This window comes from Rhipicephalus microplus, chromosome 5, assembly GCF_043290135.1.
Source record: "Rhipicephalus microplus isolate Deutch F79 chromosome 5, USDA_Rmic, whole genome shotgun sequence".
Lineage (NCBI taxonomy): Eukaryota > Metazoa > Arthropoda > Arachnida > Ixodida > Ixodidae > Rhipicephalus > Rhipicephalus microplus.
In genome coordinates this window covers 144,409,318-144,422,841 of record NC_134704.1, presented here as the reverse complement: position 1 = coordinate 144,422,841, position 13,524 = coordinate 144,409,318, and the positions used below count along the sequence as shown (strand labels likewise).

Genomic DNA, 13,524 nt, shown 5'->3' with positions numbered 1-13,524 from the left:
GAGTGTACTTCTCACCTGTGGCGTGGATAAGTTCATTCGCTTTCCCGCCGCGCCTCTGCAACGAACTCTGTAGTGTGTTTTGGTGTTGCCGCAGATAATAAAGTGTTGCGACCTTGAGCAGTACTGTGTTTCCGCCATGGCGACGGTTAATGCGTGCCCTGCGGCTTGCTAGGACCGGACCCCCGCTAGTGGCCGTACTCCTTCAGGATACGTGTACACCACAACTTCGATGATCATGAGGGGCACGCACTTCTGTCAAGTTCACCAGCCTACTGCACTTTTCAAACAACACATGCACATTGGTTCGTTCAAAGGTCTGTCGAAAATTACTATGTTGCCAAGACGGGCAAATTCAAATTGATTTTGAAAGTTGAGTGGCTGGACTAACTACCAGAAAATGCTGGGTGCACGAAAAACAAATCTAACATGCCAATATCAATGATTCAATAGCGTCGATCACCGGTGATCGATTTGAATAGGCGTGGCAACGAGAGAGTTAGGCTGTACTTTAGTGCTTATTCTTTCTGAAGTAATTTATCTTCTGTTTTCGCACAAATAAAATCACATTTCAGGCTATAAATATAATAATAATAAATAACTGTTGTGGTTAGATGCTGCATAACAGGCTAGAAATATAGTGCGAATACAAAGTAAGTTATCGACACGGCACCTGCAGCTCGTCTAAATAAAAATGAGCTCCCGGTGAATGTCAGTGCTTGGCACCTACATCGACTGGCTCCGGCGGTGTTTTCCGGGAAGCGTGCCTTTGAGAACGCTTAGTGATGTGGACTGGAACATCTCTATCAGTGACTGTACGACCAGGCGGTGGGTGCAGGCCATTGCAGGGGTCTGGACAGTGACAGCAGCGAGGGTCTACACAACGAGTTTGGGGCTCCAATTTACGACTTCAAGTGCTCACCACGAACTGCGACTCTACTGCCCTAAATGGCCCTACGACTATGGCGTCGCAGACCTCAACGATTGGAGGCATTCAAGCATTGTGCTCAAATCGTGACCTTTGCTTGAGAACACGGTGCACGAACTTATAAAGACCCCATGTAGCAGTGTTTATAACAGACGCACAGGAAGGGTTTAGAAAGATGAATTCCGGAATGCGCCGAGTGCGCATAGTGAATAAACCAACTGCATATAACCAGTCTCAGTCTCACCTCAGCAGCGCATACGAGAGCCGGCTCACCAATCAAACCAATCACTGCAATTCCATTTAAGCAGCAGTTCCGTTATTTTCTGTTTACTGAATGTCCACTGCAGTAGATGAATTTTCAAGGTGCCACCCCCGAGCTTTCGTTTTTGCTTTATTTTCATGACTTTCTGGACCTACTGTCATGGCAATAGTAAATTTAGGGGTATTGTAAAAGTTCAACTTACTAGCACAGTTCAACTAAGGCAAGATTTTTTATTTGGTATTCTGTTAATAATAGACTTGACATGAATTATAAATGCAGTCAGCATGCAACGGACCCATAATCCTGAAGGTTCTATTTGCTCACCCTCATGGGGCCATCCAAAGGAATGTAATCAGGCAAGCTCTTTCGGGCACGTTTCACTGGCTTGGCTTCGACTTCCTCGCCACCGTTAGGAGCTTCTGACTTGGCTGCTTCTGCAGCGAGTTTTCTCTTCCGGCCAGCCGCTGGTGTTGCCTTTGCATTGGAAGCCTGCTTGTTATAGAGGTTTTTTTTTGTCACAGATTTACATGCCTGGCAAAAAGAAACACCTCACAGCTAATATTATTAAATTGAGGAAGAGATTTTGTACGCAGATTCGTGGACATGAAGTGCAATAACTTAATCTTATCGAGTGAGTGCATGATTATTATAGGTAATGAAAACACTAATTGCTGAAAGGAAGTTATGGCAGTGCTGCTTTACAATCAACCTTAAAATAGGTAATATACCACTGAGAAGCCCTTCTGTATTGCATTTGAAAGTAAGTTCTGTGGAGCTAAGTGCTATAACCTTGATATGAGTATAACATGAGCCTTAGTGGGGACTCTAAATTAGTGATGAACACCCCCGGGTTCTTTGACATCTAGTACTAAAATTTAGGAACAAATAGAATGACACTTGTCTAGGGCGGCCAGCTGGCCGCTTCAGCTACCGTTTTCTGCAGAAGTATGTAAAGACTGACCCCATAATGATAACTAAACATGGTCGCACTTCATGCTAGATCCATGAACTAAACATGGTCGCACTTCATGCTAGATCCATGTGGTGTAATTTAAGCACGATCAGAAGCTTGTAGATAACTTGAGATAGAAGGCGGGATGAAGAACAATGCCAACATTTATGCGCTGCACTACTCTAGCCAAGTGCGATTCAATCTGTACATGGGATTTTTTTTGCATTTCGTCCATATCGTGACACAACCATTGCAGCTTGGAAGCGAACGCATAACTTCATGCTTAGCAGGACCCTCTTTGTTTCTTCAGTTATTTACGAGTTTCTGCAATGCAAATTTACGAAATACTCACCTGCATAGACTGTACAATGAAGATGAATGACAGTACATAATACACCTTAAGTTGCATTCAAGAAGACATTGCAGCTAAACACTGGGACATTGTGCCACATAAGTACTCAATGGGAAAAGATTGCTATTTATGGTTGTCAGCGGGATTTGGTCTCGTGGTGTGCAAACCCCTGTTGCATCATGGCTGGAGGAAGGGAGGATCGGGGGCAAGTGCAGTTTTGCCCCCCCCCCCCCTGCTAACAGCCAAGAAAATTGACCACAGAGAAATTAAATAGACATGACAAACACTGCGGAGAAGGGTTTAGCACACAAAAAAGACTACAATGAACTAGTAATGAACTAACAGCACATGAATGGCAATACCGGCATGTTGAAGCTAACTCACTTTCAAAGTTTACCATGAAAAGGCGTTAGAACAATATTCTAATGCATAAAAACATGCAGGGTGCATAAAACCACACACTAAGGGTGCTACTTGACATATCGAGCCGGCTCAATTCACCTGCACCAGTTGCGCCTGTTCAATCGAAAGTCACATGGCACGCGATTCACTGGTGCGGCGAGGGCATGTTTGAACTGCGCTGTTCATTTTAACAGAAATGTTGAGAAGATTCTGCACTGGTTCACAGTTCTTCCACATCTTCTCTGCACATGATGCAGTAACAGCGCAAGTCTGCATGCATGAAGTAGCAGGTGACGCACCAAGAAAGGACTCGGGCACTGTTTGAATACAGCTTACGCACATCCGCTTAGTGAAAAAAAAAAAAAAGAAAGCTCAAAGCAGCGCTAAACCATGCGAGGCTTCAAACAATAGAACTGATTTATTCGAAATACCACTCTGGTTGCTCCTAGGTTTTTTTTCTAGGCTATATCTAGGTAGTGCAGGTTGCTTCTAGGCTATGGCAGGGCTTTAGCTAGGGGATGCTTGGTCGTTTGTACATTGATTCTCAGAGCATAAAGGTTCGAGTTAAACCACAGACAAAGAGAGAGAATAAGGAGAAAGGCAGGGAGGTTAATTAGGGCTGACTACCCTGCCGGAGTAAGGGGGAAGGAGAGTTATAGAGGAAGAGAGACTAATTGAGTTGACGAGTAGCAGTTTCAAGTTTCACATCACAAACAGGCAGACACAACACTTAAGTCCCAAGACAAAAACTCGCGCCGAAACCAAGTGCTCCGTGGCACACACACACCTATGTATGTGCCACAGCAGCTACTACTCACCACTGGTCCACTAAAAAAAAAAGAAACGGAGCTCAACATATGGCTGCAAAGCGACAGCCGCGCACCAATGGCCCATGATACACACGAGAGAATAACATGAAACGGGAAAGCCAAAGTCTGTTGTGAAAAGACCCCGAAGCAATCAGAAGCCGACACAAATGATGATGCGCTTGTAGATCTATGAGAGGTGCAAACACCCAATTCCAGAGTAAGATTCTGTCTCTGGAGTTTCAACATTTGCGTCGTGTCTGTGGCCTAACACGTGTCTGTGCTGAGAACCAATGTAGAAACAACGAATTATTACTTAGCTAAAGCATAGTAATGACTTAGAAACACCCATTGTCACCTAGTGAAGGCTTGAAAACAAGCTTGCAACTTTACGCTTTTACGGTCAAGAGCTTGAAAACATTGATCGTTTTTTACTTACTTGCCATCGTTTCACTAACCGGAGCAAAAAAATCTGAATTTTATTCAGAAACCTCGAAATTACTCTGAACTCTTAATGTATTATTTCCCTTGGTGCATCTTCTCTGGGCAACAGCAACAGAAATATCTGCACAGCTATTTGTGAATGTCTCGGTGGCATAAGAATAAATTTTCGTTAGTTTATTTCCAACCAAAACTTGGTACTTTGCGATTCTTTGATAAGCTGACTGCTTTCCATGTGAGTGTTTTATTGATTCCTTCATTGTTTCATAATCTAATGATTCTTCCAGTTTTGTTTATACCCTAGGCAACCAATTAATTCTTCATGCTTTGTCCCAATTCTAAGTGTTTGCGCTTATATTAACCACTGGTTTGATGGCCAATATGCGGTAGTGGGTGAAAGCCAAAAATAGAGTTTCAAGTAAGCAAGCAACTATTCCGCAACTGTACTTGCAGTGCGCATTCTAGGATGGTGTCAAACGGCGAATGCTATTTGCAGAGATGTTTGCCTCGTGGCATGGTTGGGGTGTCAACAAAAATGTGCGTGCCCCACTTACCCCCCTCCAATTTTCTTTGTCCCATGGCATACCGAACACAGAATGACACTCGACTACATTTTCCTGCCGGTCTCCACATAAGATCACGGGGAGGTAAAGCCTGCCCGGTCCCCACCCCTCACTCCTGACAAGTATTTCTGTCTACGCTGCTGTTCCTGAGGCGAGTATCAGGCATCCTCGAATTTTTTCACCTAATTAAGCAAATCCAACTCGCCAAACCATCGGCGCTCATACCGAAGTGCCCGCATCACAGCACTCGACTCGATGGTCAGGTTTTAAATATGAGATGAGTAAAAACAGGGAAAACATGTATTATGGTGCGATCGTCCCGTCTCGTACTTCTTGCTCGGACTGAACACAACGCTTGATTGCCCTCACCGTGCCCTGGAAAGGCGGCGACACCAGGTCGATGAGCTCTGGTTCCTTTCTTCGCGGTGTCGCAGCTCTCTTGGCAGCCGCTTTCTTGGGCGCCGCCGCGCGGCTCTTGGTTCCCGCCTTGCGACCCCGAGGCGCCGTGGGGCTGTAGTCATCGTCATCGTTGTCGTCGGCCTCAGAAGACAACGGCGAGTCTATCAGGTACACGTCGTCGTCATCCATCGCAGAGCTCATCCGTCGGGTTGAAGAATGAAAGGCTCCTGTGGAGGACAAAGCAACGAGTCTCAACATGCGAACCGAAATGCGAACTGTCGTCTGCAGCGACAACTGGTGCTAATTGCAGGGTTTGTTGTCTTACCGCGTCGTTTGCGAAGCTCGGTGAAGCGTTTTCACCAGAGCCAGATGCAATACTACGCTATTAGAGTGTTCGCGAACATCAAGGGTACGACAGGAAAGCGAGAATTTGCGCGAAATCGGGGCCGATGCCGTAACAAACAGCACAGCTTCTGCCTGTTTGAACCCGCGGCTGCCTGCAACGTGGCCATGGTAGCCAGCAGAGTTTTTTTTACTGCTATAATTAGAAAAAAAGGTTTATACGTCCACTTACGTCGCTTGAAACTAATTTAAACACAATATTTTCTGTACGCCTTAAAAATTCTAAAACTAGATATATAAAAAAATAATCTTAACAAATGACAATTGTTTTTGTACTGATTTCAGTATTGATGATAAATGTCAGAGGTCGAGTCGCCTTTAAGGTGGCGGTTCCACCAAGGGAGGTTATATTACACGGAGGAAGGAAAAAGGTAAGGAGAGGGCATGACCAGCCGGCGCAGGGCGTAAAAAATGTGGCGGAAATGACATTATGGCGGCCATATTCAGTAGGCGCAATGGCGGCGTTGTTATGGTTACGTGTTGCGCAGTGAAGCTGGTCTAGCAGTGAGCGGCCGCGGCTGGCGGCGGAATGTGTGCCTCCGCCGGTCTCGTGCTGAGACGTGGCGGACAATATCTGTGCTCGGCGCCGCGTTATTGGTTACGCAGTGTTCGTCTGGCTGTTACATTACTCTTAGCAACGTTTACAAATCTCTTTGTCCATCACGGGTTTTCAACAGTGCGTAGAACAAGTGCATATCCATGTGTCGTGCGGCGGATGACGCGGATGAAGCAGTTAGTGTTCAGCGAAATGGCGTTGGGCACCATGACGAAGCTGAATGACGACGAACGCCTTGCAGGTCAGTGACGGTTGAGCAGTGCTCCTGCTTGTGACAACAGACGACGCTGTTGAGCCCAGCAAGACGCCGTGAGGACCATGTGCACATACGTAGTTTCGTGTTGTGTGTGTACAGTAACAACTTGCATGTGCGTATTAAAACACCTTTTCTGTCCGCTTGGTACACTCTCCACCAGCATTGCATGTAATCTCAACGTAACAGCAACCACGTTCAACTGTCACTAGCACCGTGCTCAAAGTCACCACGGTCGCAGAATGCTGACGCAGGTGTGTTTCACGCGAAACACGGACACAGTGGCAGGACGCTGCGTCAGTCGCGTGGCGGAATGCAACCGTAGAAGGCGCACGACCGATCGTGTTGTCTATACAGTTGCTCAATTAATGACGTGAAAGCACTCGCCGTTGTCAGTGCATCTAGCGCGCGTTCTTTCGTAGTTGCTTCGTTGTCAGCGAGCTGTTACTCTTTGTTATTACTCGGACGAAGCGATTTCGCTGAAGGTGTCCCGCTGGCTCTGAGTGATGAGCCCAGTTTCATTAGTTTCGGATCGTCACGACACACGCGCTGCGCAGCCCTTGTGCTTTCCGAGCCGGAGAGGGAGTCGCGCCTTCTGCTTCGCATTCATATGTAAACAAGAGAGGAGAATTTGCCTACTCAATATGGCCGACTTCCGGCTTCATCGCGGCTTCACAACGAGTGACGTCAGGGCCTCTCCTTACCTTTTCCTTCCTCCGTGTTATATTATAACCTCCTTGGGTTCCACTCCCTCCTTCTCGCAATAGTTCGAAAGACGACGCCACTAGAGTTACTGAATATGCTACCGTTAGGTAGCATATACGGCTACCTAAAGGTAGCATATACAGTAACTCTAGACACCACAGGACAGCTACGACACCAGACGGCGACACTCATCCACGCTTGCAAAAAGCGAGCAAGTACGGTCAGCGTCGCTTCGCGCGTGTCTTGTATGCGGCGGAAATCAGCCGATGAAAAGCGAGGTAGACAAACGCAGACGGCGTCTTTCGCCTGCTATTCGCCAACTGTGGCCGCCGTTTCAACTACGCGACGAAAGGTACCCCAGTGACAGCTGGCAGACTGAAACCGGCGTCGTTTCACTAGAGTGTAAACACACGCGCGTACGCACGCACATACACTCTCTCTGTATCTCCGACTCACTCACGTCCATGGAATAACGATTGAACATGACATAAACCCTACCGCTGAGGACGGGCCCCTTGCTACCCCTACCCTTGCTTCTGGACTGCTGTTCGTGCTGATGACGACCGTGCCACTGCTCACTTAATCTTTTTTCGCTTTTTTTCACTTTTCTCCATTTTCCCTTCCCCGCAGGCACTGCGCCGTGCTCCCGACCGGGTTGCAGAAATTAGGCGCCTTTTCTCATCTTCTAACCACTACCACCACCACATAAACCAAACGCTTTGAAGCGTTTGAGTGCGCAGGCATTGCCGCTAACTTTTTTTTTTTTTTTGATGTAGCGACCTTGGCATTATCTTGATGTAGCGTTGCGTGAGCGCGTCATTCTTGCCACGCGAAACTGCGCAACCTCTGCCAATGTAGCTTACGCTACAAATACAGCCAGGCACACTTCAGCACAAGATAACCTGACGATCCTGAGGTTATTTGCTAAATTTCAGCCTCTCCTACTACAATAAAAGGGTTACCTAAATAAAGTACCTCTTGTTGGTAATCAGTTGAACAGATGATTTACACTAATATAGACGAGTTAGAAGCTCCTAGACCTCGTGGTTTTTCTATAACTTTTTATGAGAATTACGTGGACCACCGCGTATATCGGATGTCGTGGGATAAGTTGGTTCACGCTGTTTCCAGTAGCACAAAAATGGTGAACTATGCTTTAACGAAGAGTTTGCTTTAGGAACTTCCTCATTTTCGCCAGGAGCAGATTTCCAAATGCGACTGATTTGATTGATTGATTTGTGGGGTTAACGTCCCAAAACCACCATATAATTATGAGAGACGCCGTAGTAGAGGACTCTGGGAATTTCGACCACCTGGGGTTCTTTAACGTGCACCCAAATCTGAGCACACGGGCCTACAACATTTCCGCCTCCATCGGAAATGCAGCCGCCGCAGTCGGGATTTGAGCCCGCGACCTGCGGGTCAGTAGCCGAGTACCTTAGCCACTAGACACCGTGGCGGGGCATTCCAAATGCGACGTAATCGCACGAACACACGTACAGGTTATCGATTAGCAGGACAATCGAGCTCAGCGTCGCACTTAGTGGGAGGGCGGAAGAAAGGAGGGTTATGCATATTCGAAAATCATAAGGGATTATGATGGCACCTACATAAGAACCACACCTCCGGGCCCATGGTCAAGTGTTCTACGAATGTATTTCCCTATGCTACGTTTTCTACATCAAGTGCAACGCTGTGGAGGCTATAAAATTCTTGCAATCAGTGCGTTCGCACTAAGAAATAGAAAGATTATTTTTGCATCTCAGACATGATGATGATTTATTTTTTTCTTTCTGTTTTGTGCCTCGGATATAAAAAAGAACGCCTCGTTATACGGATTGTCTTAGTTATTTTATTTCTTGGTATTTTACTTTTAGCCGTTCGCGACGCTCTGCAGGCGCGTTTGTGCCCGTCTCGCACGAGCGTTTACAACGATGAAAGCTAGGCGCAAGACGCATGAAGTCACACATGTTCCTTACTGAACGTCTTGCGTCGCTTTCATAGCGTTGCACCTGATGTAAGAAACGGAGTATAGGTACATCTCTCAGCATAGGCGTGCACACGAGGGGTTCACGGGGGGTGCACCCCCCCCCCCCTCCTTGTCTCCTATAGTCGGTGCGCGAAGTCTGTCCCGTACTATAGTGCCTAGAATGTGCACCCTTGCAGTGTATTGATAGAAAGGGGGGCGCCATTGACTCTCATTCGTAGGGGAACCTTCCGCTCTTGTATGTCCACCAGACGACGCCAGCGATGCTAAGATTGTCAATGAGAGTTATACCCCTGTCACACGGCCACCACTAAACTCTGTTGAACACCGTCAACGTAAATCTCCCCTAGGTGGTTCGACGGAGAAGGAGTTGTGGCAGTGCCAGTGTGCCACACGGCAATGAAAAGGTTGTTACAGTTGGCGCGAGGGGGCTCAGCTGGCGCTGTTTGATTTTCAGAAAAGTATTTTAATTTCATTTCTATCAATATTTTGTGAATCCTCGTTATGGGGTTTTAAAAAAACACTATTAAGAAGGTAATAGGCTAAGAAACCATAAAAATATTTTCAAATATAAACGAGTTTGCTAATTGTAGCGATGCTGCTAGTGACGCTGGCCACATTGTGCTTTTAGTTGTTTTGTTGCCTGTGTTCATGCCCATGTGCAAAAGTTCTTGTGCTTCCTTGCCTCGTGAGCGCACATTTCGTGTTCTTCAGCCATGAGTGACACAGCGACGACCACAACCACACGCATGGACGAAATATTTTTCAATGGCGCCGGCCGGCCCGACTCGCGAGGCACCACGTGCGAGGCACGGAGTGTAGAGCATCGGTGTTGAGAGTAGGTGAACTCTGGTGGGCGTAAATATATGTAAACAAACACGCGTTGTGAATGAGTACTACAAAGAATGAACGTTTGAGATTGCCAAAATGTATTATTCTTTCACTGCGGCCACTTAGTGCTCGAAATTTTTCTCTGACCTCTAGACTGCTGGGGACGAGAGTACCTCGTTTCGCTGCGAAGGGAGATCGTTGAACGTCCTTTGCGAAACGCTCCGTTTACCTTCGTTTGCGTAAGGGTGGCCGTGTGACACGGACCGCATCTTCGTTGTCGTAAGGACGAGGGAGTTAAATGGTCTTCGCGGGTGCCCGTGTGACAGTGGTATCACGTAGCAACCTGGGGTCACTCGGTCAAAGGTGCTTGTAAAGTAAGATATATGGTCTGAACATGCATTGGCTGCATAAGGTATAGATATTTAATAATTTTCCTCATTGTATAGATTATCGAGCTCGTGTAGCTTAAATTCAAATTGCACGTATTTAAACTTTTACATGCAATCCAAGATTTATTTCTTTTCTGCTAGATCAGTTGCCATTCACTAGAAAAAGCAAAATACACTTCTATTGGTGATTTTCGAATGTACGATGAACACTAAAAAAAAGGTGATGTATTACAATTATGCAAGACTTGCAAGTGTAATTATTACGCGCATAGATACATATGTGTCAGCAAGAATACAGTGTACTGAAGATCACTTGTTGCAATATTCCTGTATTTCTTTTTTTTTCAGTACCATATCGTTTTATTGTAAAGAGTCGTTGCAGAGTAGTGCGCCTGCGAAAATGACGTGACATCTCAGAATGGGGCCAATCGCTAAAGATATGGAGCGCTTTTCAGAAAAGTTTGCACGTGAAATGGTTGTTTTATTTTTCATTTTCATTTTGTTTTCTAGCAAGCACGAGCATATCGGCATTTCTAAAGAAATCGGAATGCATAACTTTTCTGGTAGCGAAACAGTTACAGAATCCATTTTTGTTTTATGCTTCTGCTAATCAGCAGAAATACACCTAGTTGTTCTGGAAAGTTGTGGGTTTTCTTTATATTGACTTACAGGCACCTTCGACAACTTTGCCATTTAGGTTGCCACAACAGTTTTTCAAAAAATAAACCGTCATATCTTACGTATCTTAATAATCGATGTTATGCGAAACATGCGTAGGGAAGGTGACCATGTTGCGATTTTTATATCGCTACATGTCATGAAATGACGCTAAATATATGTACAAATCTTGCACGCACAGACAGCCCCGCCGCGGTGGTCTAGTGGCTAAGGTACTCGGCTGCTGACCCGCAGGTCGCGGGTTCAAATCCCGGCTGCATTTCCGATGGAGGCGGAAATGTTGTAGGCACGTGTACTCAGATTTGGGTGCACGTTAAAGAACCCCAGGTGTTCAAAATTTCCTGAACCCTCCACTACGGCGTCTCTCATAACCATATGGTGGTTTTGGGACGTTAAACCCCACAAATCCATCACGCACAGACACAAGTTGCAGATGTTTGTATAATCAGTTTTTTGCACTTGCGTGATGATGTCATTGGGGAGCATGAGTATAAGCAACACTGAGCGATAAGCTGATATGAAGCGCTGGTGCTCGCGAGGATGAACGCTCTTACATAAATCGACTTCAGCGCATGGCACCTAACTACAGCTCACGTTAATCCGACGTCACGACTGTATCATAGGAGTACACATGTTACCATGATATAGTTAGATAGCCAGCATGGCAATCGCAATTACCGTTTCACGAACATTGGGGTCTATTTGAAAAATAGTTCTGAGACCTGGCGTGGCTTTGTGGTAGAATGCTTGGTTGCCATGTATATAATGCTTGGGTTCGATTCCTGCTGAGACCTTGACATTTATTCTGTGCATTCGTCAGATCAGCATTGCCCATGTCAAGTTTTCTTAACGCTCACGTGTTAAAACTGCTCCTGTGTGTTCTCGTTGTTGCTGGGTAGATTCTATATAAGTGTCGATCACCTGTGGCAGATTATACCTCATACCAGGGGCACATACCCGCCCGCAGGTTTGTGCCACTCTCTAGTGGAAGGTGCTTGACGGCGTACGCGACGGGATTACGAAAGCATTCATGTCTTGACTATCGCGTCCAGTTCACGAAATTTTCTTATCTTCCTATACTAAGTTTGGTTTACGCGATCACGAGAGCACCCAGAAGTAAGCGGATAGATAGGTAGATACATACCCTGATAGACGCCAATAGTGCTTGCAGAACGCAAAGAAACGCTTCGCATCGAAAATGTTCGTCAGTGCTACAGTAAATGTACCAGCACTATTTTTTAAATGTAGCCATTCTCATATGGGCGTCGAAGTCAGGTTATTCTTCGTTGACCATATAGGCTTACTCTGAAATTGTCGACAATTAGAAGATTTGAGAACGTCGCGGTCGAAAATCCAGATGTAGAAGTACGATCTGTGTGACAGTATTGCTGTGTTGGGGGCTGGCTGGTCCCGACGAAGCAGAAGAAGAAGACGGGCGACGGAGACGTACGCGGCCGGCGGGGACACCGACCAGCCCGAACACGCGGGTTGGCGCGAAGCGCCGAAAGAAAGCACAACAACCGCACTCCACGGTTACCTAACACACACTCCATTTTACAGTCGCCTTGAAATCCTATAGATGCCAGAGCGGCGCCCCCTGGCATCCTCACATGTCAATACGAAACCGAAACCGAAAACCCAGAACACAACAAGTATTTCTGCGAATGAGTGAGCCAGTTTCTTGAAGTAGTGAAGGGACACGATGATGTACCAGAGTGGACTGTGAGCAACTAACCATTGGTACGACTGCCACAGTATTGACCAACAGTTAGCTCAGAGCTGACGGTTCTTCATTGTATTTTGTCGAGTGTGTGAAATTTGTACAGTCTTCATATGTAAAGCAAGAAAGAAAAAAAAAAAAAAAAACATCGTGTCCCCTTTGAAGCGGCACTACATACATATCATTCGCATGGCGTGTCAGCGTCTTTACTGTCACAATTTCGAACCTCACAGACATGAAAAAAATTGGCAGATCGCACGTACAGTGGGAATCGATGATATGCGAAGCACGAATGAGGAAGGTTGATATGTAGCTATAAAATCAGCACAATGTTACGACGTGGAGGTAAATGATGCCGTACATGACTTCCGTGTCATGATTATTATGCTTGGATGTGTCGTTTACCTTCGTCATCTATTCACGTCACGTGGTACCAAATTTAGTATAAGTGGACCTAGAGAAACGGCCACGAGCACGCTATGAGCGCGGTATGCTGTCATGTTCTTACATAACACGTCTGTCAGCATTATCATGTTTGTTCCAGTTATATACTTTCGTCATCCTTTCACGTCACGCAACACCAAATTTGGTACATTTGGAGTTATCAAAGCGGCCACGAGTGCATCATGAATGGCCCAATATACTCCAATGTAGCGTTGACGCGCGCACGCCGGGCACAGCGACGCAAGTTAGCAAAACGCGAGCATGTGTGACGCCAGGCGTGACCGGCGCGACCAGCGTCCGTCGGCGCAGCCAGACGGATACCGGCGCGAAATGCGATATGCTGCATTTCACACCGATGCGTTACTCAGACAACACTGCGTCTCCCTCTTTTCTTGACGGAGGGATACCAGACGCACTTAAATGCGCATGCGTCAAACCAACGCAGCGCGGCACGCCT

At 46.3% G+C, this 13,524-nt stretch overlaps 1 protein-coding gene across 4 annotated transcripts in view; it reads right to left on the bottom strand.

Annotated features, from left to right (window-relative positions):
• The window catches only part of LOC119174202 (S1 RNA-binding domain-containing protein 1), a 174,308-nt gene that overhangs the window by 101,043 nt on the left and 59,741 nt on the right, over window positions 1-13,524 (bottom strand). Inside the window, exons 1-3 of one of the 4 annotated variants that reach the window (XM_075896010.1) lie at window positions 12,048-12,303; window positions 5,073-5,329; window positions 1,512-1,676 (exon numbers count right to left, since the gene is read on the bottom strand). In XM_075896010.1, the coding sequence (XP_075752125.1) occupies window positions 1,512-1,676; window positions 5,073-5,329; window positions 12,048-12,096 (471 nt within the window). In that variant the 5' untranslated portion in view covers window positions 12,097-12,303. Of the gene's footprint in view, window positions 1-1,511; window positions 1,677-5,072; window positions 5,330-5,427; window positions 5,625-12,047; window positions 12,306-13,524 lie in introns of those variants that run through there. The other 3 variants (XM_075896011.1, XM_075896012.1, XM_075896013.1) reach the window with 3 other exon arrangements.